At 48.3% G+C, this 25,986-nt stretch overlaps 1 protein-coding gene across 2 annotated transcripts in view; it reads left to right on the top strand.

Moving 5' to 3' along the window:
• Trappc9 (trafficking protein particle complex subunit 9) overlaps positions 1 to 25,986 on the top strand; it is a 432,805-nt gene that overhangs the window by 35,146 nt on the left and 371,673 nt on the right. For both annotated transcript variants that reach the window (XM_057792283.1, XM_057792282.1), the window contains 2 exons: positions 8,379 to 8,595; positions 21,971 to 22,114. In XM_057792283.1, the coding sequence (XP_057648266.1) occupies positions 8,379 to 8,595; positions 21,971 to 22,114 (361 nt within the window). The remainder of the gene's footprint in view (positions 1 to 8,378; positions 8,596 to 21,970; positions 22,115 to 25,986) is intronic.

Here is a 25,986-nt window from a genome sequence, read left to right as displayed (position 1 = left end):
GCTGGCTGAACTGAGTGGAGGGGGAACTGGGTTGCTAAACAATAAACCCACAGGCAAGTAATTCCCAAGTGAGTCAGTTCTGCAGAATAAAAGAACATGCTCCCACTGGATACCTTCTGGGGGGCTGCTCCAGATACATTCATCTCAGGGACATAAGCACCATGGCATCGGAGGGAGCCGCATAGGCTGCACTGACTGTCACACCCCAGCAGCTGGCTTACGGGGCTGGTAGAGGCACCCCTAAAGTCTGGACAGCTTCCTCACCATTTGCAGCCCGTTTTAGGGGTGGGGAGTCTGAAGGCAGAGCCCAAGCTTTTCTCACAGTCTCCCATTGCTATTTAAATCCTCCTCTCTGAGCTTCCTAAAGGTAGCCCTGCATCCTGGCTCCCCCAGCCCCCACCAACACAAGGAACTGAATACCTGTTTTCAACAAGAATGTCAGGTGACCGTAAGAGAAAGTACTAGTAAGGAAGTATGGGGCGGGACTAGGCTGGCATCTGACGGGTCACACTGAGGCACAGGTCCTTGACCTCTTTACCTCTTTAAGTTCCGGAAAGATTGTGTGCCCTCTCAGAACATTTTGGTGTATGAGGCTTTTTTGAGGAGACTTGCAACCCCTTTGTCTCTGGTTAATTTCCTCTCCAGAGCCATTCTGATTTTACGCAGGCGACTCTGTTCAGATGGAAGATCAGCCTCTTTGCATTTCTTTTTTGATGGGTTTCCTTAATGAAGCTGTTGCTAAGGAAACTCTGCAAGAGCCTGGTAGGCTCCAGAGTGATTGCATCCCTCGTAGTTCTGTCAGTCTGAGCTCCAAGTCAGATAGGCAGGAGACTGGGGAAGCGGGAAGTAGAAGACCGGGGCTGAGGTAATGGAGAGACAGGTCAGCACTGGCCAGTGGAGTCAGTGGCTTCCAGTGGCAGCCGGTGGGGAATTCATGGTTCTTACAAGGAAACGGATTCCTCTCTGGGGAAGGAAAGAGAGAAAGCGAGCTGAGATGTTTTTGATCTAACAAGATTCTGGTGTGTGGCTTGCCCTGGAGGTCTCAGGAGAGTGGAAATCTGTGGGGACAGTCAAAGCAGGAGGTATCCGGTGGCTGTGGTGGTGGCCAGCCCCACTCAGCCTCGGTTGGACCAGGCGCTGCCTGCTGAGCTCGGTTTCAGATCTTTACTATGACCACAAAGGATGGTAAAAAAGGGAAGTGACCAGTGCCGGGAGAGCCCAGAGACCCTGTGCCCTGCTGGTGGCCGTGGGGATGTGAGGACTACTTCAGAATTCCTCTTCGGGGACGTGCAAGCCACTGTGTTCTCATAGGTTTGAGGAACCTTGGATTTCCGTGTAGTTAGGAACCCAGTCCGCAGACACCTTGAGTAAATACACCCACTGTATAGTAGGCAGGCATTTTTCTGATCACACCTTCCCTTGGTTTCATTAACTATACCCTCATTTTCTCTTTACCTTGATTTCTTTTGTCTTTTTGTTGTTAGTGCACTTCGATTGTGTGTGTGTGTTTGAAAAAATTGATTTTAGGTTCTTCTTCAGAACAAGGCAGAATGTAAACAAATGCATAAACATCGCAGACACTCATTGCTTTGTAGAGGTCCCAGGGTGTTTACCTTCGGAGGTTAAAGCTGAGCTGAATGGTAAAGCCGTGCTTTCAGTAGGAGAGTTTGCTAACACGTGCAGATTCTGGAGGAGGGCCGGGGCCTTATTCATCTCTCCGTCTGTGCCTGTCTGTGACCAGACACTTCCTAATCTGCAGCATGATTCATACCGCTGTTCTCTGGGGCTGCAGCACCACTCTGAGCAATGACAGTGGCAACCCTGGGTAGAGACGCACAGGCTTCCTGCGAAGAGGTTCCCGGCCTTCATCTCCCATCCAGAGCATCTTGACTGCAGTTGCCACAGTGGGAGGGGGCTGATGTCAGGCTCTGGTTTGGAGCTGCATTTCCCTCGTGCCCCACGTTGTTGGACATCTTTTTATGTGTTCACTGGCCATCCACACACAGCTGTCACAGTCCTTTCCCACTTTTTTCTCTTTAGAGGCAGGAATTGAACTCAGTCTCATGCGCACAAACACAGACTGTTCCACCCACTGTAAATCCTTGGCTAACTTCTTTGTTGTATGGGTGAGTGCCACCTGGAAGGTGCTTTCTTGTCAGGTTTCTGCTCTGTAGGAATGTGCTCCATTTTACTGTTTTTCTTTTTCTTTTTCTCTTGCTCTGTTGCTCAGGCTGGGCTTGAATTCCAGGGCACACTTTATCCTCCAAGTGGCTGAGACCCCCTCCTTCCTTTCTTCCTTTTTTTTTTTTTTTTTTTTTTTTTTTTTTTGAGACAGGGTTTCTCTGTGTAGCCCTGACTGTTCTGGAACTTTCTCTGTAGGCCAGGCTGTCCTTGAACTCACAGAGACCCGCCTGCCCCTGCTTCCCAAGTGCTGGGATTAAAGGTGTGTGCTCCCATTGCCCAGCACTACTGCCCTTCCTTGATGTCTTTCAAAGACATGCTTTTCTGCTTTTGATGAAGTTCAGTTTCTCTGTGTTTTAGTTTACTTTGGTGTGGTTTTATGCATTTGCTGTGGCTCAGGAGAAATCACTGTTCCCAAAGCTCCCACTTTCTTTCTGACAGGCTGTTTCTATGTAGCCCAGGCTGGTCTGGTACTTGTTGTATAGAGCACGCTAACCTCAAATTCTGGGTAGTTCTTCTGCTTTGGCCTCCCAAGTGCTGGAATTACAAGCATGTGCCGCCATGCTTGACTTTTTATGGTAAAGTTTAGTGTTGGAAGTATATGTTTTTTTTAACTTTGTTTTTTTTTAGGATTTCTTTCTGGCTATTCTGAGTCTCTTGCATTTCCATATGTAGTTTAGGATTAGCCTGTCAGTTTTTTTTTCTTTTAAGAAGTTAGAGGAATTTGCATGCAGATTTCATTGACTCTGTAGATGAATTTGGAGAGTTTAGCCATCTTAACCATCATAGATAGATGTGTGCCTGTAACCACAGCACTCTGCAGGCTGTGGAGAGAAGTGCAGACTAATCTGGTTACATAGTGAGCCCCAGACTAACCTAGGCTACATAGGAAGACCCCATCTCAACCTGCTCAACCTCCCTACAGATCAAAACAATGTCTTTCACCCCGAACATAGATTGTCTGTAATAAAGAACCAATATATCCTTCCTATTCTTTTTTCCCTTTTCTTTCCCTTTCCTTCCTGGCTCCCCCCTTTCTCTTCCATGTCTGCCCTTTCTTTCCTTTCTTTACCTTCCCTCCTCCCTCTCTCCCTCTCTCCCTCTCTCCCTCTCTCCCTCTCTCCCTCTCTCCCTCTCTCCCTCTCTCCCTCCCTCCCTCCCTCCCTCCCTTCCTCCCTCTATTCCTCCCTCCTTTCCTCTCTTCCTCCCAACACTGTGGATTGAAGCCTAGGCTTCACACACACCAGGCAAGAGCTCCACCCATGAGCTGCTGGCTGTATTCTCAGCCCAAGGGAAAGTTTGGTAGTCACCCTCCATGACTTAACACTAAAATTTTCAGTTTTTATTTTTATTTGTTGGTTTTGTTTAACTCGTTTGTATTTTGCTTTGGTCACTTTCTATTTCATCTCATTTTCTGGGTTAGATGAGGTGTTCTAGGCTTTCCCAGTGTCATCATGGTAGACAGTAAACTTCTCATTCTCCCAATTCACCGCTCTCAATTTTCTCTGTCCCTTTGTTATGCCCAGTCCGTGGGGACCCCAACAGGCAACCAGGGAGATGGACTCACTGAAGTGCAAAAGCAAGGTTTATTGGGTGCACGATTACAAGCCACTAGGGACCTCATCTGCGCCCTTCTAGAGAGCACTATTTAAAGGCAAAACCTAGAAAAGTTACTTTAGCAGGGTGTGAGGTGACAGGTTCAATCCTGATTGGCTGACATTTGTCTAGGGGTGTCCTGGTGAAAAGCGATGGGCATGTGCTGACAGGTGATCCTGTCTACAAAGGTTGGAATATTAGGAATTCCCTTTGGATGGTCTGTTCCTGGGTGTGCCTGGGTGGACTCAGTTTGTGGTCTTTCTTGGAACCAGGTATTGCCCTAGGGTGAACTACTGAGACTCAGGCCTCTATTGAGCTTGTCAAGGCTGGGTCCTACACCTTCAAGGTTCTGTTCTGTTTGGAGCTGTACCTTAAAAAAACAAAGTTCATAAAGATTAGCGAAGAATTCTTTATAAAAACAGGCAGTATTTGAAAAGTGGCTTGTCTTAGCTTTTTTTAAAAAGTATATAAATGCAAATATGTAATTTACCTTATTTTCTAAGGTAAATTAAGTACTTTTGAGGTGGGTGTCTCTCCATGCTGCTCATGTTGGTCCCCAATTCTGAGACTCAAGCGACACTTTGCTTCTAGCTGGTTGGTACCTTGCTGGGCATACCTGTATGCGCTGTTATGCCAGGCTAAGTGGAAGTTCTGTGTAGTTTTGAATATGTAGTCTTTCTGTCTGAGAACTGCGGATGTGTAGAGAACAGAATGGGTCTTGTAGACTGGAGAGTGTCCAGACTAGCTGTGTCCTTCCTGCCTTGTCCACATCAGCATGCAGTGTTGTCATGGGCTATTTCAAAGCCCCTTCCTGTAATGCCTTGCTCTGCAGAGCTCAGTGAGTTCCTGCAGTTTTGAAGGTTGAAAGGGCCAAGCTGTTTTCTTTAGCATTCCTGGCTGACTCATTCAGTTGTAACCTGTGATCTGAAGTCTTTATCCACAGGGGCTGGAGGGATGGCTCACTGTTGGGTGTTAGGAGCGCTTGTACCGGATGAAAGTTCAATTCCCAGCAACCGTGTCCGTTGTGTTCTGGCCTCCTGGAATTCTTATGCTGAGGATCTTATGCCTTCTTCTGGCTTCCTGCATTCATGTGCTCATAACACACACACACACATACACACACCCCTCAAAAATGAAATCACTCCTTTAGAAGTCGTGAGGAGGCTCTGTTGACAGTTGTTTCCCATTGTCCTAAATGTCCACTTTATTTCATTTAGTATTCCCAGCCACCAAAAAATTAGACTGCCCTCCCTTTCTCAGAGGAGAAATCATAATGGCAGAGCTGGTGACTTTGATGGACTGTGACTCAGACCTACTAAGTGCACTGCGCTGTTCTCTGCCCAGCCATGCCAGAATGTTCTAACAATGCCCCCACTTCCTTTCCATTGTTAGAACCAAGTGGGTTTCTGCCTACTTTGTGGTTGGAAGTAGAATGGTGAGATACCAGAATGACCCATCTTCTGAGTAAGGCCTCTTTATCTTGAGTGTCTTCCAGATGCTTCTGCCAGAAATTTGCATAAACATCTGGGTCCTGGACCCAGAGGCCGTGGCTATGCAGCCTGCTGAAGAATTAGAACAAACCTGTGCTGATTCATGCCCCCTACAAGAGCGGGAGGTCAGAAATGAGTGTGGGGACTTGATTGCCTCTCAAGATTTCGCCCAGGACCACTTTGCACTCCCCCAATCTGGGCTGCCCACATTAGCTCGGCGCAGCCTTGCCCCCAGCCTTCCAGGGCTTGTGTTCACCGGAGGCTTCCCGGTCAGTGGCAGCATGCCAACTGGAGACCTCTTGTGCCCGGACTTGTCCACAAGGGAGTTTTCCCAGAGTCTGAAGTAATTCCAGTTCCATCTATGGGGAGTGCTCATCTTTTGCTGTCCTGTTGTGTTCATATGTTGTGAAGAATGAGAGGCCAGACTCTGGGACTGTGAGAGCCTTCTGCCTGCAATAGAAGCGGACTCCCTCCATGGGAATGATGGAGGATGGAGGTCAGGGGTTTGGACCCTCTTGTTTGCTGTTATCTGCAGAAAGGACCCCGGCCGAGGCCACCGTCATCAGCATCTGTTGTCATGTTCAGTGTGCAGGATGTCCAAGCGAGGGTCAGGGGTCTCCAGTATGGGATGGAGGCAGTCAGCATGTTTGCCTCTTCTTTCACCCCTCTCCTTGTCCCCTGCCATGGCTGATAGTGGCACACTAGCGTCTTCTGAAGCAAGGCTGCGTCCTGTGCAAGTTTGGTGTCCATGGATCATAGACCCGGTCAAAACACTTCTAGAGGCATTGGACCTATATTTCTTAGACCTAGGACACAAGGAATGCTGACCAAGAGAGAAGGAATTGATAGTGTGAGCTCTGTCACGTGACATGTCTCTGCTTATCAGATGATTTTCTTAGGAAAGAAGATTGGCATCAGACTGGGAGAAAATATTCACCAAACATGTATGACTAAGGACTTAGCTTTGGAACCTGTGACGAGTGAGCCCGGCTCCATAGTAAGATGAATGGTCTAATTTAAAAAACTGCCAGAAGCTTTGAACAAATACCTCCTAACGGGAGATAAAAGTGTGGCCAGTAATCATAGGGAAGGGTGCTCAGCGCCTGGTTATCAGGGAACGCAAAGTAACACCAACAGTATGGCCAAAGCCACGAGCTCCTGTGACATCAAACATCTGTGATCAGACATGGCACAGTGAGGTCCTTGTGGTGCGTCGTCCCGTGGGTGAGAACTGATGCTGCCACTCTGGAAGACTCTGGCTGCCCCAGGGCAGGGGGGAGGGGCTCAGTGTGAGCAGTGCAGGCGAAAAGGAATGGCACTGGGGGGCTAGAAGTTATGTATGAGAGCATGTTACCAGGAGAACGTCAAGGAGATAGCGTGAGGGATTTAGGTGTATGTATGTATGTGTGTGTGCATGTATGTGTGTGTGCATGTGCGTGTATATGTGTGCATGTGTGTATGTGCATGTGTGCATGTGTGTGTATGCATGTGTGTGTGTGCATGTGTGTGTATAGCTGGAGACCCCTGTGCCCCAGAGCTTCTGCACTCACTTAGCACTTGCTGACCCTTGTCTGAAGTATTCACTATACACACAGTACTTATTTTGTTTCCCAGCTTTCTAGAATCTTCCCCATGGGTTCTAAGCTGAGAATCTACCTGTTGTAAGTGCACAGGCCCGAAGGGAGAGGCTCTTGATTCCTACATTTCCTGTAGTCTCCCCGTGGGTGCAGTGGGTGCCAGCAAGTGTAGAAACATGGGAAAGGCCTTGCTTTCTCTGGTGGCTGTGGCTGGGATTGCCATAGAGACCTGCCATGACTGTGAGGCATCTGGGCGGTGTTTTTTTTTTTTTTTTTTGGTTTTTCGAGACAGGGTTTCTCTGTGGTTTTGGAGCCTGTCCTGGAACTAGCTCTTGTAGACCAGGCTGGTCTCGAACTCACAGAGATCCGCCTGCCTCTGCCTCCCGAGTGCTGGGATTAAAGGCGTGCGCCACCACCGCCCGGCTTGGGCGGTGTTTTATGTACTGCACGACTCCTGAGCAGTCCACACAGTTTCGCCGGTTCCACCAGGCTGCACCAGCCAAATACTGCAGACCTGGGGGTTCTGAACAGCACAGGATGCTTTTCCAGGGCCAGCAACACGGGTTTGGTGTCTGGTGAAGGCTGCCACCTGTGCACAGGTGCCTTGTCTCCCGTGAGGCTGACTAGCAATGTCCATTTATCAATGTATTGAAGTCCAACAACCAAAAGTCCCCTTTGACTCACCTGACTAACATGCCCAATTAAAATTAAACACCTCATCATAATTCAGGGTTTCCCCCTTTTCCTTTCTAAACCACCATTTGCCTATGGGCCACATCTGTCTCTTTATCTAGAGTCCTTTGTGCCCACTCCCAGGACAAATATCCCTTCTGGGTCTCTCTCTTAATCCTTTTCTCTTCTATCTTTCATCCTCCCCTGTCTCCTGTCTTTGTCTCTTATTCCTTGCCCTTTGTCCCTCTGTGGCAAATACATCTCCTTTGTGCTGAGAACTTGGTCTTGGGAGTCTTGGGCCCATGCTGATCCCTTATAGCAACAGAAATAAGGACAGCTGCGTCACCAAGACCCACCCCAGGATGGGTGACAGCTTGACACAACACCTTGACAACAACAAAGTGGGTCTAGTTATCGAATGTAAGCTGACTTAAAAAAAAGCCTGTGGTTTGTGGGCATCTAGTGGGTGCTCACCACCAGGGGTGTTTTGGTTCCATCACCCTTGAGAGGCTGTACTAGGGCTTGCCTGGAAGAGGCGTGCTTATAAGCCAGGAAGTCATAAGTCTAAGTTAGGTGGCATTGTTATCATCTGCTCATCATGCAGCTCTGCATGATATGTTCTAAGGAGCCCAGCAAAGTCCCTTCCCCATTTCTCTTGTCATGATGGATTCTTGTTCCTCCTTATGAAGGATGTCTCCTGCATTACACAACCCCCTTGTGCCCGAGAACCTGGTCCTTCTTAGCCAAAGGCTGGATGTGCTTGTAGTCATGGCTCATGAAAGGTCTTGGGGTGTTCACAGGGGTCCCCCAAAGCCCCAGATTCCAGGTGCATTATGCTTCTTGCTTTCTCTCTGTGCTTCAGCTCTCCGAAGAAGAGAAAATCCAGCGCTACAGCATCCTATCTGAGCTCTACGAGCTGATTGGCTTCCACCGCAAGTCAGCATTCTTCAAGCGCGTGGCTGCCATGCAGTGTGTGGCTCCCAGCATCGCGGAGCCTGGCTGGAGGGCCTGCTACAAGCTCCTTCTGGAGACGCTGCCCGGTTACAGTCTGTCACTAGATCCCAAGGACTTCAACAAAGGTACTGAGGACCCTGGCTTGGGTAGACATTGTCTTGTTTCCATTCACATTGTGTGTTTGAGCATCTGCTGAGTATTGTGGGACTGTAGTGAGCACCTGTGGTTCAAAGGTAGTCAAGCCCTTCTCTTCACAGCTTCTCACAGCAGCTTCATGACAGGAAGTCCTGGAGCCCACCTGGTGGCCTTGTTTTTGCATCTTGGTTAGTCGAGGTCAGAAATTGCCCTTGAGGCCATCACCACGACCGGTCACCAACACAAGTTCTAATGTTTTTACTTATCTCACGAAGTGTTGTGAGGTTAGCAAAAATCAGTGTAGCTTTTTGGAATAAATAGACGTGGGTGTATGTGTATACACACTACTGTGCATTTGTGGCAGGTTCTGATTCTGTAATAATAATATTAAAACACAGCTATGTGTAATAACTATAGACAAATACGATGCTCAGTTTGGTCAAAGTCTTTATTAGTCAGAGACAAATTCCTTCTCTTTATTACTGCTTTAGATGGGGCCCAGAGCTAGTGATAGTGTGGCCTTCAGTTGGAGAGAACTGACTCACCCTCCCAGTAGGGTGCAGCTAGATCCCCCGTGCTCCCACTCTCTGGCCACTGATGAGTAGTGCTCAGATGTCACCCTCTCCAGACTCTTTAGTGCCAGCCTTCCCGAACAGCTCTTCATGTCGTCACCTCCGTTCCCAGGAGACCAGCATCTTTAGAAGGGAGTCACTTGCCTCAGAGATGAGACCCGCTGTTCTGTGAAGGGCAGGTGGTAAGCCTTTCAGCCCTTGGTCCCTGTTGTTCAGAGGGGTTTGAAAGCAGCACCAGTCACGTGTAAATCACGAGGACTACACGGCAAGTGTAGATGGCAGGGGCAGGAATAGTGGCCGACATCTGGAATCCAGCGCTTGAGGGGGCCAAGGCAGAAGGATGGCCGTAAATTTGAGGCCAGTCTGGTTTACAGAGAGCAGTTCTGTGGCAAAAGAAACCACACAGTCCCAGTCTGTGCCCCCCCCCCCCCTGCATAAAATAGCAGGTGGTGGGCAGGCCAGATTCAGCACTTGCTGCACTTGACCGAAACCCCTGGCAGAGCACACACTGAGAACTGATCATTTTAGGAAGGGCAGCCCCTCCCATCTTTAAGGCAAACACAGATAAGAGTTTTATTCATTGTGTCCATTTTAGGAAAAGGAGTGATTTGGGGGCTTAGGGGCCCCAAGTCCACTTTCTGGTTAACTGAAATGGGCTTTAGGTTTAAACAGAGGAAAAACTGGGACAAGAGGTGTGCATCATAAACAGTCCTGGTTCTGATGATGTCCCATCCATCACTGTCCCAGATAGTCCTTCAGAGTAGTGTCACGATGTCTTTGTTGCTGAGGGGAGAAGGGTTCCCAGGAGGTAAGCAAGATTACTGGATTGGGTTAAGATAGAGGTTGGGGCCCAGCAGGACAAGGGACTCTTCAGATTGGTGAAGAGAGGGAAGGAGGCCATGCCTGCTGAGGAGAGACTGGCCTGGGTGAGGGGTTACTTGGCAGCCAAGTTGTGCTCAGGCATATAGCAGGCTTATGGAGGGAGGTGTCCCCCACCTCCACTCCCAGTCCCCATAACCCTGGAATTTTGTTTCCACAGCAGCCAATATCTTGCCTCCCTGGAGCCACAGGGGCGAGGTGGGCAGGCAGAGGTCTTCTGAGCAGCTTTCCGTTCCTGTGCTCTGCTGGTGCTGTCCTTTCATGTTAGGCTCACAGAAGAGCCTGTCCCTCCTATGACCTTGCTAGACAGGTCTCCTCCATCTTGCGCCCCTACTGAGGGGTATTTTTAAAACAGTGACACACGGACCTTGGCATTTGTCTGTGTTCAGTACCGTCAGTGACTGTGGCACACTCTAGACAGTGGCTTTCATTTATTTAACTTTTTGGAGACAAGGTTTCATGATGTAACTCAGGCTGGCCTTGAACTCACAAGCCCAGGGTGGCCTGGGACTCTCAGTCCTCCTGCCATGGCCTCCCAATTGGTAGGAGTACAGGCATGTGCCTCAACACTGTTGTGTGGTGTCACTTGGAAGTAGATCTTGTCCTTGACTTTAAAATATATTTTTAAACTAATTTATGTATGTATGTATTTGTGTGTGTGTGTGTGTGTGTGTGTGTGTGTGTATGTACTGTGGTATGCCTGCAGAGGTCAGAGGGAAAGATGTAGGAGTCATTTCTCTCCAGTCACGTGGGTTTCAGAGATAGATCTCAGGTCGTCAGGCTTGGTGGCAGATGCTTTGCCTGCTGAACCATCTTGTTGGGCCCTGTCCCTTACTTTCACCTTAGCTGTCAGGATTGTGGGCAAGGGGTCAAAAGATAGATTTGGGACTCTTTCTAGAAGGTCTTAGACGCTGCAGAGATTTTATGGCCCTTGCCACTGGAACAGAGGACGCCTCTAGAATGGAATCCACTCTCTTCATGTGCTGGAAGAGCTGGACTGGAGTGAGGAGGCAGCAGAGGGCAGGCAGGACGCTTCTATAGAGCCCACGATGACCCTGTGATGGTCACTTTGCTGTGACTTGGGATGGACAGACTCATGCATGCCTTCAGCTCCTGTCTGCCCTCAGCTGATTCCTCCAGCCTGGGCCTTCCAGACCCCATTTAATTGTCTGATCTAATGTGGTTTTCCACCTGTTCTGTCACTTTGTCCCCACAAGAGATGGGGTGGAATCTGAGGTTTGTTGGTCACCTGTTGCATGATTGGCCTTCCTGAGGGGAAGTGGGCTTGTAGACCGATGTGACTGATCCTGAGTGCTGGAGCTGCTCAGGGCTCTGTGACCCTCGGTAGGCTCCTTGGGCTGTCTCCACTATCTGAATAGCTCTGCTGCAGCTGTCACTACAGGCCCTTCCTTAGCTCTCAGAGCACTGCCGAGACCACGCAGCATCCCCTTGGCAGAATGCCACATGGAACTGGGGACAACAGGTGCTCAAACCTTCAAATGGGGTGACTGTTGCAGGCCATTGTGGGCTCTGCATAGTCACCTCCCGTCTGCCCTCTGCTGCCCTCCTCCACTCCAGTTCAGCTCTGCAGGACTCAGAAGATGGTGGGCACCATTCTAGGGGCTTCCCTCCCTTGTTTCCGCAGCAAGGACAGTACCTCAGCGGCGGGAGGGGAATCTGGATGCCAGGGGCTGGGGCAGGTGAGTTTGAGAGTCCTTTTAACCTTGAGAAGTCTGCTCGTGTCTGTCCAGCGGATGGGGAAGCCCCTGCCTTGCATTGATCCTGCAGGAGCCCTGGTGGTTGTGAAGAAAGAAAGGAGGCCCCAGCTGGGCCTGGGTTAGGGCAGAGGTCAATTGAGGAAAGCCGAAAGAGAAGGAAGAGAAGGGGTGATGATGGATGAGGAAGAAATTGTAAGACTTTTGGGAGCCAAGCTCAGACTGAGTGGGATGAAGAATTTGGCATCTAAATGAGCCTGGACTTGGTCCTTGTGGCTGGGATGTTTTTAAGAGGTTTACCTGAGAATCAACCTGAAAATGGGTGAAACAGTAAAGGGATGGCTTGATGTTCCCGGGAGCATGGCTCTTGTGTTCTCCTACGTTCATGGGTATTCACTGACGGAGCGCCCAGATTCTAAGAGTCACTGACTAGGACAGCCATTCCCGAATTCCTGGCCTCTTCGTAGCCACTGCTGCATCCCACTTAGCCACTTTCCTCCTCTTTGGGAGAGAAATGTAGAGAACAAAGCCCATGGAGTAAATGGCATCCTCCACACACTCTGGTCTTCCCCGGCTTGCTCTTCCTGTAGCAGCGATGTGGAAGGGATGATGTCTGACCAGCCTCAGCCTGCCTCCTACACCAGCGGAAGCTCTCCAGCCCTCTTTCCAGACTGACCTCCAGCTTTTGCAAAGACACACCTAGTTGCTGTGAGGTGACAGCAGTATGACCTGGAGCGGCTCTTGCTGTTTAGAGCCCTCTGCCGTGTTTAGGATGCAGTTTTGTAGTGGAAAGATGGGTTATTTTTATGTCTTCGAAAAAGTTTTAATTATGTATTTAGTTGTATGTGTGTGCATGTCTGCATGCGTGAATGTGTCTGTGTGTGTACACACGTGTGAGTGCATGCCACAGCTTGCAAGTGGATGCCGGACGATGACTTGCAAGGGTCAGTTCTCTCCTTCCACTCTGTGGTTCCAGGGATCAAACTTAGGTCATCAGGTTGGGCAGTAAAGCTTCCTCATCTGCTGAGCCATCCCACTAGCCCTTCTCCCCTCCCTTCTTAAAACATATAGATGACATAAGGCTTTTATTATTTTCTTTCTATCAATTCACTTTATTCTATGTGATTTTGTTTTATTAAAAAATAGATTTTGGGCTGGTGAGATGTCTCAATAGTTAAAATCATTTGCCGCTCTTGCAGAAGACCTGGGTTTGTTTTTAAGCTCCTACGTGGTGGCTCACAATCATCTGTAACTCCTGTTCCAAGGGATCCCGCACCCTCTTCTAGCTTCTGTGGGCACGAGACACTCATGTGGTGCACATCCATACACGTAGGCAAACACATACATAAAAAAGTAAATTATATTAAAAAATTATTTTAAAAGCAATTTCAGATCCACAGGAAAAATGACCATACAGTGCAGAGTTCTGTGATCTGCTTTCTCCACAGAGACATGGCCTTCCCTACCAGCCAGCATTCCCACCCAGTGGAGCATCTGCTACAGCCAGTGAGCCAACCTAGCATATCCGTACCCTCAGCCCACAGCTCCTGTCAGGGCTCACTATTGGTGCTGGACGTTCTTTGGGTTTTGAGTATGATGACGGATCCGCCATTATGGAGTCACACAAAATTCTCGCATCCTCTCATAGGTCCTCCGCACTCTGTCTAGCCCAGGCCCCTACAGCCACACGTCCTTTCGCGATCTCCACACTTCTCCTTTTTCCAGAATGACATCAGGCACGTGCATGCTCACCTCACAAATCCTGGTGGTTTTGGAGGCTGGCTCTCATGAATAAAGCAGCCGTAAGCATCCGCGTGAAGGTTCTGTGTGAATGTAGTGTTTCAGCTCCTCTGGGCCAGCGTTAAGAAGCACAGTGACTGTGTCATATGGCTGCTTTTCACTCCCAGAGACAGTGGTGACAATTTCCACTGCTGTGTGTCCTGGCCAGCCTTTGGAACTGTCAGTGTTCTGGACTAAAGTGTGGTGGGATCTTGTTTTAGTTTAGTTATCTAGCGAGTACATTGAGCATTTCTTCCTATGCTTGTCTGAATGTCTTCCCTGGTGATTCCATTTGAAAACCAGGTTCTTTGTTCTCTGCTTCTATAATATGCATAACAGTCCTTTAGCAATATCTTTGACAAATATTTCCTCCCAGCATGCATCTCGTTTTCCTATTCTCTCGGCAGCTTATCTGCAAAACAGCAGTTTTCGATTTTAATGACATCTACTCCGTCAGCTCTCTCTCTTATAGATGTGACTTTGGAGCTGTATTTTAAAATCTACCACTACACCAAGTGCTACCTATAGTTTTCATTTATCAACTTGTAGGGGAAAATTTCATAGACCCCAAAGAAGTTCCATGAACTCTTAGAACCTTCCAGAGAGGTTTGTGTTTATTGGAGGTCCATTTTGGTGGACTATTTGTGAAGTCCACAGTTAGCATCTTGGTTTACTACCTGGTTGGTGGCCATCCCGTGTCCCGGCTGGTCTGCTGGAGGGCCCTGCCTTTGCTCCTCTGGGTCACTCCAGTCCCTTGTCAGAGCCCTGTTGACCATACTGACGTGGCTATTTCTGCATTCTCTTTTCTCCTCTATCAATTGTTTTGTTTGTCCATTTGCCAAAACCACAGTGCCTTGATTACTTTAGCTTTATAGTAAGTATTGCAGTCAGGGATATTTTTATTTATTAAAAAATTTTGCCCTTTTTGGATATTACAGAAAAGCGGCTGTTCATGGAAGTGGTTATTCATATTAAAGTGCTATCTCCTGGTTTTTTTTTTCCTGTGGTATTTAGAGTAGCTGCCACATTGAGTGATGGTCTGCACAGGGCCTCTGGGCTGTGACTGCCTGGCTTATGCCCGCTTCAGGACTGAGTGGGGCTGCCTAGTCTCTGGCTTTGCTAAGCCTCATGCCTGTGGGTGCACATGGCCACAACACCTATTTGAGCCACATCAAGGCAGGCTGTGGCCTCTTGGTAATACTTCCACATGACTAACCTGTTTCCGGCAGCTCAGTGAGAGATTCTGTGAGCACATGGGACATGTGGATGGATGGAAGTTCAGGATACCTTTACTCATGGTTTGATCATGGCCAAGTTGCCCCATGTCCTGTGTCCGTGTGTCTGAATCTTGAGGGCAGTAGTTTATGGAAGGATTGGATCCCCTGTAGGGTGCTGAGGACAGAGCTCGGCATGCTGTCAGTGTCAGGGGAGTTTCTGATGTTTCTCAAGGATGGCACTAAGGGAGTATAAGAAGATGGACTGAGTATTGAGAGCCTTTAAGGCCAGCATCGCTGCTGTGGCCCTCCTGTGGGTTTGATGGCGTTGATTGGAATGAGGGCCAAGGCATCTGGACAGTCAAAGTTAGAGTTACTGGCAGAAGAGAAAGTGAAAAGTCCTCCCATTTGGGAAGGGGAGCAGGATGTCCTGGCCGATTTTGCAGTATTCTGGAGATTTGATGGACTAAGAGAAGATCCTGGAAAGAGAGGGAAGAGTTTTTGGAGCACCACGTGATCAGTTTTGAGAGGCGGGAAGGCGATTTTTAGATACTGAGATGGCCCCGCGAGTGTGCGTGTCCCGCGAGTGGGGCCTTCATGCTGAGACTGAGACACCCCTCCCCCCCGTGAGTGGGCATGCCCCGTGAGTGGGCGTGTCCTGCGAGTGGGGCCTTCAAGTGGGGCCTTCATGTGGTGTGCTTCTAGGGGACTCTGGGTGAGACTGCAGGGCTTTTCTGTAACTTCCGTTGGTATCTTTGAACTTTGCCCCAGGCTGGCTGCAGGCTAAAAGCACAAGGACTTCACGCAAAGGCACACTTAGCATTGCCTTAAGTTTGTCTTTCTGTACAGGGCCTACCTGAGAACACTCTGAAGTCTTTTTCCCATGATACACTGCCCTTCCCACCTGCCGGCCTTCCCATTTCACCCTCAGCACTTAGTGGGACGCTGTTTCTTCTGAGATCGCAATGTTGCTTTTGTGGAGATTGAATTCCTTTGTGTCTCTACTCTCCTAATGCCTGCTGTTCCTCCTCTGGCACCTTCTGTGACTTTGTAAGCACACTTAAAAGCCATCTGGGTGGCTTACATAACACCACCTCCCCAGCCTCCTGCCAGTCCCACAGTACTGGCCCCTTTGTCCTTTGCATTCTGGTGGAGGTGTCCATGTGAACACCTGTGGTGAATGACTGGACCCAGCCAGGAGTCCTCACAGCTCCTGTGGCCAGTTATTAAATTTGTTCCTGACTCTTCATTTACAAGTCTTAAGAATGGAACATACTTCTTTTGAAAAATTCAAGTGGTTCTGCCCTTTTCCTTTCAGGAGGGGATGTTTGCCATCATTTTGTGGAAGCAGTGAGGTTCAGTAAGAGTTAAAATGGTAACTGTCAGCTGGTTGCATTTCTAGACAATAAAAACCACTTTAAGCCCCACCTTCACTTTATACGTTTCTCAGAGAACTAAATGGAAATCTACCAAAGCCCCATACTTGTGAATAAAAGCTAGACTGTCAGGTCTCTCAGATCCAGAAATGTCTTCGGTCTTGTTTGTGAGGTGAGTGTTTTGTCAGCTGGCTGCAGAGGCTTGAGTTAGGACCCTGCTTTTGTGTTCTCTGTGTTTGCTGGCTTAGGGACCACATCTTTTATCTTAGTCTTATTTGCACTGCTGCTTGAGAAAGTTTCTCTGTTTCTCTTTTTGCTCAGTCTTTTGCTAAATGAGAGATTAAATGTCACCGAGGAACTTTTCTGAAAGAGATGTGGATTTTGATGTTGCTGAATGGCAGCTGTCAAAGCCTGAACCTCAATGACAAGATCGCAGGGAGTTTTGTCAGGAGTCAAGTGCTGCAAATCTGTCTTTGCAAAAGCTTCAGTGTTTTACTGGAAGACTCTGAACCACAGAGGAGGCGCCATGTGCTCAGGGCTCACTGGTGAGCTAGTTTGTCCTGGGTCTCACTCACACCTACCCATGGTAGTAACTGGACCATTGCCTAGTGGGAAAAATAACCAAGTGATAGTCATTGTCGCAGGCTGGTTTCCAGCGTGGGAATGAGCTCTTGGATTGGTAGTGCTGAAATGAATGAGAACTGGGGCTTTTGAAGGCGTGGCTAGCTAGCTTGGTCTTGACTCGAACTCTTCCTCCTCCTAAAACTCTCTTCTGTTGCAGTGCTTGGTCCTAGCCTCTTTGACCAGGTGGAAACATGGCAAGGATGTGTCTCATTTGCTGCTTTTCTTATTGATGCAAGATGTCACCACTGTATGTTCCAGGCCATTTCTGGAAGATAAGTCAAATCCTAGCATATACTGTGGAGGTTGGGTTGGCTTCCAGGTTTTCAGTTGATCTGTTATGATGACGTATACTAAATATCCAGGAACTTGAGCAAACAGCCGAAGTGAACCCTCCACCCAGCAAATCCCCAGAGCCTTGGCATTGCATCCTCACACACGTGAGCAGGCACACCTAAAACAGAAGGAGATTTTTCTGGTGTCAGGCTCTCATCTTGACCCACATGCCTGTTAACTACCCATCATGCACCAGGCCTCCTGCCAGGCATTAAGGATCCTTGGATGAATAAGCCACATTGCTACTGCCAAGGCAATGAGGAATTGATGGAAGAAACAGAATCATGAGCTTACAGGGGCCCCACTGTGCCTGTTAGCGGCTGGAGTCTGTGCTTGCTGCTCAGCACACACAGAAAAGGGAGTGGCTGGCTGCGCGGGGCACAGTGGTGGGAGGCGAGATCAGCAGGGCTGTGAGTTACATGGAACATCTTAGGCAAATTGGCTGAGGTGAGGATGCATGAAGCAGGGATCCATACTCTCCAGGTAGCAGACAGAGGAGTGCTGTGCGCCACTTTTCAGTTGACATCGACCGAGGGTCTGTTTATACAGACGCCTCTGTTCTGGGGGTATTATAATCAGCACCAAACAGTCTTCGTGTGCAGGGACTCATGATGGTGGAGTGGGGCTGGGGGTTGACATACAAGTAGGTAATGTTACCTGATAACCATAGCAGTAGAGATCTGGTATATCAAGGGTTTGTTCTCAATGCAATAACGGAGCAGGCTGGATCATTAATCACCCCGCAGAGTTGGAGGCTGATGCCGCGTGTTAAACACATTATATTCATTGAGTCATAATATTAGCTCTTATCAGCTAGCATTTATTGAGAAGTTGGGATGAACGGCTGCAGCACTTTAAATGGGCTGCTTGCAGCTTTGTGACAAGGAGGACCCTTGTTTCCCTGTGCGAGCTCCTCCCCTGCCTGCCCCAGCTCACAGGGCACACTCATTCACTCCCTCACCGTCCCCACAGCAGTCAGCAGCATCTGTACCTCCTATGGGCTTATCCTGACAGAGTGGACACCGCCTTAGGGGAGGCACTCTGTCCCCCTAACTTTCTTTCATGAGTTTGTGTATGAGGTTCTCAGTAAGTGTATGCTAACTGTGACTCTGGTGAGCTAGTTGAGATTGCCAGTGAGCATCAGTTTTGTCTGTGTCTGAATTCCCTTATGTTTTTATGATCCGAGTCTTGGCTCAGCAGGGACTCACCAGTTTGGTTGATGGCAGGCATTAGGTAGGAATGTTAGGGCGCAGAGCGCCTGACCTTTCGGGTGCTGAGATCACATTGGGGTGTAGAGGGCAAGTGCAGTGTACGTGTTGAATTCTCTATAGATCCAGGGCCAATTCCATCAAAATTCCAGTAGCATTCTTTACAGAACTAGGAAAAAAACCTTAAAAAATGAGAAAAGACAGCCAAAGTAAGCATAAGCAAAAAGAAAACTGGTGTCATAGTATCTGAACTCAAACTCTACTATAGAGCCATAACAGCAAAGACAGCATGGTTCTGCCCAGACACAGACATAAAGACCGACGGAGCACAGCAGAGGACGCAGAAACAAACCTACACAACCATAGGCATCTAGTTTCTGACAAAGGTGTCAAACACATACACTGATGAAAACAGGCCATTCAGCAAGCCGTACTTGATAGTTACCCACAGAGGACTCAGGGCCACACTTTTCATCCTGCCACAAACATGAATTCATAGTGGATCAGATACCTCAGAGCTGGAGACACTGGGCCTGCTAGAAGGGAACGTAGGAAAAGCATGTTCAGATGCAGGTGTGAGCAAGGACTTTGTGAAAAGAACCGCAGCTCACAGGGAGTCAGTCATCCCAAGAGCTAGCAAATGGATGACGTGAATTTAGAAGGCTTCTGCACAGCAAACAAAACTGACAACAGGGCGAGCAGTCTACAGAACAGGAGCAAACCTTTGCCAGCTGAAGATATGGAACATACAAGGTGCTTCAAAAACTAAAAGGCAAGCCCAAACAGCCAGCCAGAAAATGGGCCGGTGAACTGAGCACAGCTGTTAAAAGAAGAAGCACAAATGGCCAATGACTATTTTGAAAAGTATTTAACATCCCTATTCAGAAGGGCTGTGCAAGTCAAAACCACGTTGCTACTCCATCTCACACTACTCAGGAAAGATTTCGTCAAGGCAACAAATGGCGGTAGATGCTGGGGAGGGTGTGGGGAGAGAGGGGCTCTTTGGTAGGAAGATAAGTTGGTGCAGCTGCTATGGAAATCAGCGTGGGGGTTTCTCAAAAAATTAAAAACAGAGCGACCACATAACCCAGATTGTCACTCCTGACACACACATAAAATATCTTCGCACAGAATCACCTGCCCATCCCTGCTCACTGCTGCTCTGTTCACAGTGTCAGGGGAGTGGACCCGCTTAGACAGTTATCACGTGACAGACAGACAACGAAAGGCAGTCCGTGCACACAGTGGAGCTCTGTTCAGCCTTGAAGAACAATGCAGTTATGTCACTTGCGAGAAAATGGATGGAACTGGAAAATATTAGGTGAAGTAACTCAGACACAGAGTGTATGTTCTTTTTCACATGTTGGTCCTACCTTCTAAGTTTTACATATGTGTACATATGAAGGAATGAGTGTGGATGCAGGAAACTACAGAGGCCATGAAAGGGGAAGAGGAGGGTTTCCCAGAAGTGGGGAAGAGGGGTGCCAGAACACATGTGATGTGGAAAGTGGGGTACCTGGACTGGAACATACAAGTGGGGAGGGCAGGCAGGGAGCTAGGTGAGAGGAGCAGGGTAGGGAGGGAATCAGCTAAAGCAAACACATATGGAAATATCAGAAGGGTGTTGGAGAGATGGCTCAGCAGTCTAGAGTACTCGCTGCTCTTGTAGAGGATCCGGGTTTGGTTCTAGTGCCCATATTGGGTAGCTCACAACCACCTGTAACTCCAGCTGCAGAGCGTCAGATGCCTCTGAGCTCCTTGGGCACCTGGACTCACATACACATGATTAAAAATAAAAATAAATCTTAAAATTGGGGGCCAGAGAGATGGCTCAGCAGTTAACAGCATGGGTCACTCTTGTGGACGATCCAGGTTTGGTTCCCAGCACCCACAAGGGAGAACTCACAACCACCTGTAGTCTAGTATCAGGAGAATTGAATGCCCTCCTCTGTGGGCTCTAAGCATGCATAGGGTACACATACATACATCCAGGGAAACACTTATACATAAAATAATCTAAAAACAAAATAAAAAACCTTAAAAATTCAAAAAGAAAATGTCACAAGAAAATCTATTACTCTATATACTAATTTTAAGAGCCTTCATGTGGGATTTCTTGCATCCCAGAGTGCAGACTCCTACTGTGTGTGTGTGTGTGTGAGAGAGAGAGAGAGAGAGAGAGAGAGAGAGAGAGAGAGACAGAGTCAGAGATGGAGACTCAGGATTCCTGTGTCCATCCACGTAGGCTCCTAGGAGGCAGACGGAGACTACGAGGCAGCTGTGCCTACAGCAGGCCTGCAGCAAGTCAGGTTATGTCATTTTCCCCAGCTTTCCCGTGTGTCCAGAGTCTCCCGACATTGTGAGGGACCCCTATGTCCACATCTTTTTTTTGAAAGATTTTACAGTGGAAAATCTGCAGAATTAGTAATTGTTGCCAAAAAGAGCTGGGACCCTAGGACTCTGCATTCTTCAGGAAATACTTTCAAGAAGGCTGTGTAAGGAAGCGTCCTACCTTTTCTTTCAAATGTGCTGCACTGTTTGGGAGGGAGGGGCCCTCCAGTCCCTGGATGACCTTGTTATCTGTTTATCTCTCCCCTCTCTTTCGCCTCCAAGTTGATCCTGAGGGCCCGTCTAGGGTTATCGCTTCTTGAGAGAAAATCTTTCTCCATTACTCAAATGCACTGGAAACAGTCCCCTGGAGGCTATCAGGGTTATTTCAGTGGACGGTCTTCATAGAAGAGAGAAAGTATAGTGTAAGGCTATTTTTTAAAATTCTTCTTTCCAAGCCAGGCGTTGGTGGCACAGACCTTTAATCCCAGCACTCGGGAGGCAGAGGCAGGTGGATCTCTGAGTTTGAGGTCAGCCTGATCTATAGAGCGAGTGCCAGGACAGGCTCCAAAGATACACAGAAAAACCTTGTCTCAAAAACAAACAAAATAGTAAAATTCTTTTTTCTATACTGGGGTTGGAGCCTGGGATCTTGCCTGTGTTAGGCAGGTGTTCTACCACTGAGCTCTGTGTTGTAGAAAATGACTTTAAGGTGTGTGACTTTTGTTTATGCTGCATTTGTTTAACTCCATGAAGCTGTGTTACTTTGCCTGTCTAAAACACCTGATGGGCAAATAAAGAGCAGAATGGCCAATAGCAAGGCAGGAGCAAGGACAGGCAGTGAGAACAAATAAGAGGAAAAATCTGGGAGAAGGAGCAAGACAGAACAAGGAGAGGAGGGCGTCAGGGGCCAGCCACCCAGCCAGCCGCAGGGTAAGAGTGAAAGTAAGAGACACAGAAATAGAGAAAGATAAAAGCCAGAGGCAAAAGGTACATGAGATAATTTAAGAAAAGCTGGTTAGAATCAAGCCAAGCTAAGGCCTGGTGTTCATAAGAAAGAACTCACTCCATGAGTGGTTTATTTGGGAGCTGGGTGTCAGGTTCCCCAAAAGAGCAAAGAGCAAAAGAATAAAAAAACCCAGCTCTGTCCCCAGGAAGAGACATTCTTAATAAATGAACAATATTCTTCTCTGGCAGCCCTATACCTGGGGACGGGATGGTGGTGGGTGAAGGGGTGGCGGTGGTAATGTTTTTTGCCATTTGAGTTTGATAATTGAGGTTTTTGTCTGTGAGCTGCCACATGACCTTGAGTCCCTGCTTTGTGACCTTTCCCGTAGGCACTCACCGAGGCTGGGCTGCCGTTCAGATGCGCCTGCTGCACGAGCTGGTCTATGCCTCCCGCCGGATGGGAAATCCCGCGCTGTCCGTGAGGCACCTGTCCTTCCTTTTGCAGACCATGCTGGACTTCCTATCTGATCAGGGTGAGTGAATTCATAGTTTTTCTTTCCAGGAATCCTTGGGTGCGCGTTGGGTTGTAACTGGCCTTTGTTTCCAGCTCCTTGCTGCTGGCGGGTACCTGTTTCTGCCATTAGCCTTCTTCCCGTGTTCTCTCTGGCTTACCCACACCCTGCATTTTTGGTTTTCTGTGTCTTTATCCCTCTGTTCAGCAGGTCCTCCCCCTTCTTAGTCTCCAGCCCAGGCTCTGTGTTTGTTGCTTTTTTTTGTCTCGGGACCAAATACCTGACATGAAGCAACTTATGGGAAGCTCACGGTGTAAGGGGATCTAGTCCGTCCTGACTGGGAAGAAATGATGGCAGGCGACACTATGGGGTGGCAGTATTGCCGTCACTCCTCACCTCCACATGTCTCACAGGGCAGGAAGCAGAGTCAGGTTCCCTGTCCCAAGGCCCACTCCTCCAGTGACCCTATCTTCCAAAGGTTTTACCACCTCCCTTAGTGCCTATAGGTAAGTTTTACAGTCAAACTACAGTAGGTGCCTTTTGTAGGCCTAGATTTGTAGACAGATACTGCTTAAATTTAGTTTATCATGTCTTGTTTTCTCTGGATATTATGTTTAAAGTTTTGTTGGGTATAGTAGTCTGGGTTGGCATCTCTGGTCTCCTAGAGTCTGTAAGACAACCTTTCAGGCCCTTGCGACTTTTAAAGTCTCTATTAAGAAGTCAGGTGTAATTCTAATAGTTCTGCTTTTATATGTTACTTGGTCTTTTTCCTCTGCAATTTTCAATATTCTCTCTTGTTCTATACTTAGTATTTTGATTATTATGTGCTAAGGGGATTTTATTTTTCTATCCTGTCTATTTGGTGTTCTGGATGCTTCTTGTGCCTTTAGTAGGTATCTCCTTTAGGTTATGGAAACTTTCTTCTATGATTTTTTTGGAAATGTTTTCTGTGTCTTTGACCTGCATTTCTTCTCTTTTCTGTGTTTCTAGCATTCTTAGATTTGGTCTTTTCATAGTGTTCCACATTTCCTGGATGTTTGTGCTAGTATTTATTCCCTCCCTCCTTCCCTCCCTCCCTCCCTCCCTCCCTTTTTTTCTTTTTAGATTTAGCATTTTCTTTGACAGGGCTATCCATTTCTTCTGTTGTGTCTTCAATGCCTGAGATTCTTTCTTCTCTCTCTCTCTCTCTCTCTCTCTCTCTCTCTCTCTCTCTCTCTCTCTCTCTCTGTATTCTAAGGCCTTTTTTTTTTTTTAAAGATTTATTTATTTATTATGTATACAGTGTTCTGTCTGCATGTATGCCACCAGACCAGAAGAGGGCACCAGATCTCATTATAGATGGTTGTGAGCCACCATGTGGTTGCTGGGAATTGAACTCAGGACCTCTGGAAGAGCAGGCAGTGCTCTTAAACTCTGAGCCATCTCTCCAGTAAACCCCCCCCCCCCCAAGGCCTTTCTTAATTAAGGGGAAACTCACGGAACAGAAATAAGGGTCCGACCTCAAGGTATGGAGCTAGCGAAAAGGGCCTCTCTTCCATCCCTTGTACTCTGTTGATGAGGCTTACCTCTTTGGTTTCTGTTCGAGTTCCTAGATTTTTCATTTTCAGATTTCTCTGTTTTTTTTTCTTCTAATTTTAATTTTTTTATCCATTTCCACTCTCAGGTGTTGGTCTGTTTTCATTTTTTCCCACTGTTTGTTCTTTATTTCCTCTTTAAGGACCTCTGTCATATTCATAAAGGCTGTTGTAAGGTCTTTGTTGTGTGCTTTAGCTTTTGTCATAATATTCAGGTTTGCTGGGCTTTAGTGGAGACATACTGTCCTGAGTACTCAGAGAAGGGATCCGGTAGACATTTTATTATATGGTCACCATTGATTTTTTGCTTTTATACTGTTGTCTAGGCATCTGGCATTGGGAAGTTTGTAATTCTAGCTGTTCATCTCTGGCCTTGTCTTTGTTGGGTGGCTGTTTTAGTCTTTGGTGTCTGTTGTCCTCTCTTGTTTTAGGAGAGAGTGGTGACTGTTGCTTGGTAGGAAATTCTTCTACATCCTGATAGGTGTAGCCACTGGAAGTTCCAGGGAAAATGTGCTCTATGTATTGGAACCTGACACTTAGGAATGGGGATGGGATAGGAGGGGGGGCTCTGAAGGGTGGGGAGCGGGGAGGGTTGTCCACAGGAGGGAGGAAAGCAGGGTGTTCCACCAGGACCTGCTTAGCCCTCTGGGAAGGGGGTAGAGAGTGAAGAGCGGCCACAACAGGTAGTCTGTTCCAGACCTGTGGACTGAGTGTGGAGGAGAGGAGAGAGAGTGAAGATCTGAAGCTAGCCTCCCTGCTTTGCTGGCCTGCTTGCTTCTCTGACAGGCCGGGCTTGTGGGTTCTCAGGGAAGGCTTTCTGGTGTTGGGGGCTGGGATAGCAGCAGTGTGGAATAAGGTTGGGGCAGAGCTACTGGACATGGGGGCAGAGTGGAGGGGAGTGCGGCAGGTGGTCTGTTACAGAGCGGGGTATGGGTCTGGAAGTTGGATTTGGAGAAAAGGAGGGAGAAGCGAAGCTCTGCAGTTGGATTCCCTGCTTCCTGGCCAGAGTGGCCTGCGGCTTCCAAGGAAATCTCTAGACCACCCTTAAAGTCCTGCAGTTGATTTGCCCATGGTGCTGTCCACGTTGTCTGTCAGGCATGCTTCTCCCTCAGTCCCTTAGTGTTTGGAAAGCGCTCCCACTTCCATTGGCTCCATGTGTTATTCTTTTTTTTTTTTTGGTTTTTTGAGACAGGGTTTCTCTGTGGCTGTGGCTTTGGAGCCTGTCCTGGAACTAGCTCTGTGGACCAGGCTGGTCTCGAACTCACAGAGATCCGCCTGCCTCTGCCTCCCGAGTGCTGGGATTAAAGGCGTGCACTTTTAATCTTAAAACCGAGGCAGGCTGGCATGGCCTGCCAGGCGACAAGCGGCTACAGTTTCCCACCAGCAGGAGGGCACGCGGCCAGTGGCTGGTGGCGGCGGGTAACAGACACATAAACACAAAGATAGGCATAAAGCATTTTATTGAGGGAGAGAGGCAGAGAGAGAGAGAGAGAGAGAGAGAGAGAGAGAGAGAGAGAGAGAGAGAAAGAGAGAGAGAGAGAAGAGATAGAAAGAGAGAGAGAACGTGTGCGCACACCAAGGAAGCAAAAGAAGGGAAGGGGCAAGATGGCTGCGGGCAGGTCAGAGGTAATGGGAGTGGGTGTGGCTTGTCCCTTAAAGGGACAGGAAAGCACAACACCGTGTTTCTCTCAGTGTAGATGGGTATAGTCTTTATTTAGGATTTCTGGTGACCAAGTGACTTGCTGTGGTCACAGGTCCCGTAGACAACAAGGAGCTGCTTAGCACATGTCCGTCTTCACTGGCATTGTGTTGAGTCTCAGTTGCATTTGCCTTCATCTCTTGCAGATGTCAGTAGTTGGGCACCTGGGAAGCTGCCGGTGAGTAGCTCTGTGCTGGAAGCTTCTGTGACATTGGGCGACAGATAGGGTGAGCTCCCAGAATGCCTAAGCCTCTAAGTGGGATGGCACAACCTGTGTTTCTTCCTGGCTCTTCTCCCCCACTCCCACCTTTCCCCTGGGCTACCACTGACTGCTACCAACTCTCCTGGGATTTTGTGAACAGACCTGGAGCCAACAACTCTAAAGAGACAGGACTGCACCAAGCCTGGAGCAGCATGGGGAGAGCTGCCCCAACCCTCAGTCTTGGTCATAACCCTGTTCTGTGTCCTGCAACCCACAGCTTGCATAGTCATGTGCCCCCAGGTGGTATTTACGTGACTTCCTTCCCTCAAACAGCTAGCACTCCACTTGCGACTTGCTGGGTCTTGCGCTGTTCTCCTTGGCGATACATAATTTCCTTCCACAGCAGATTAGGCACCTC

Source organism: Chionomys nivalis, chromosome 17 (assembly GCF_950005125.1).
Source record: "Chionomys nivalis chromosome 17, mChiNiv1.1, whole genome shotgun sequence".
NCBI classification, from domain to species: domain Eukaryota; kingdom Metazoa; phylum Chordata; class Mammalia; order Rodentia; family Cricetidae; genus Chionomys; species Chionomys nivalis.
This window is presented reverse-complemented; position numbering and strand designations above follow the sequence as displayed.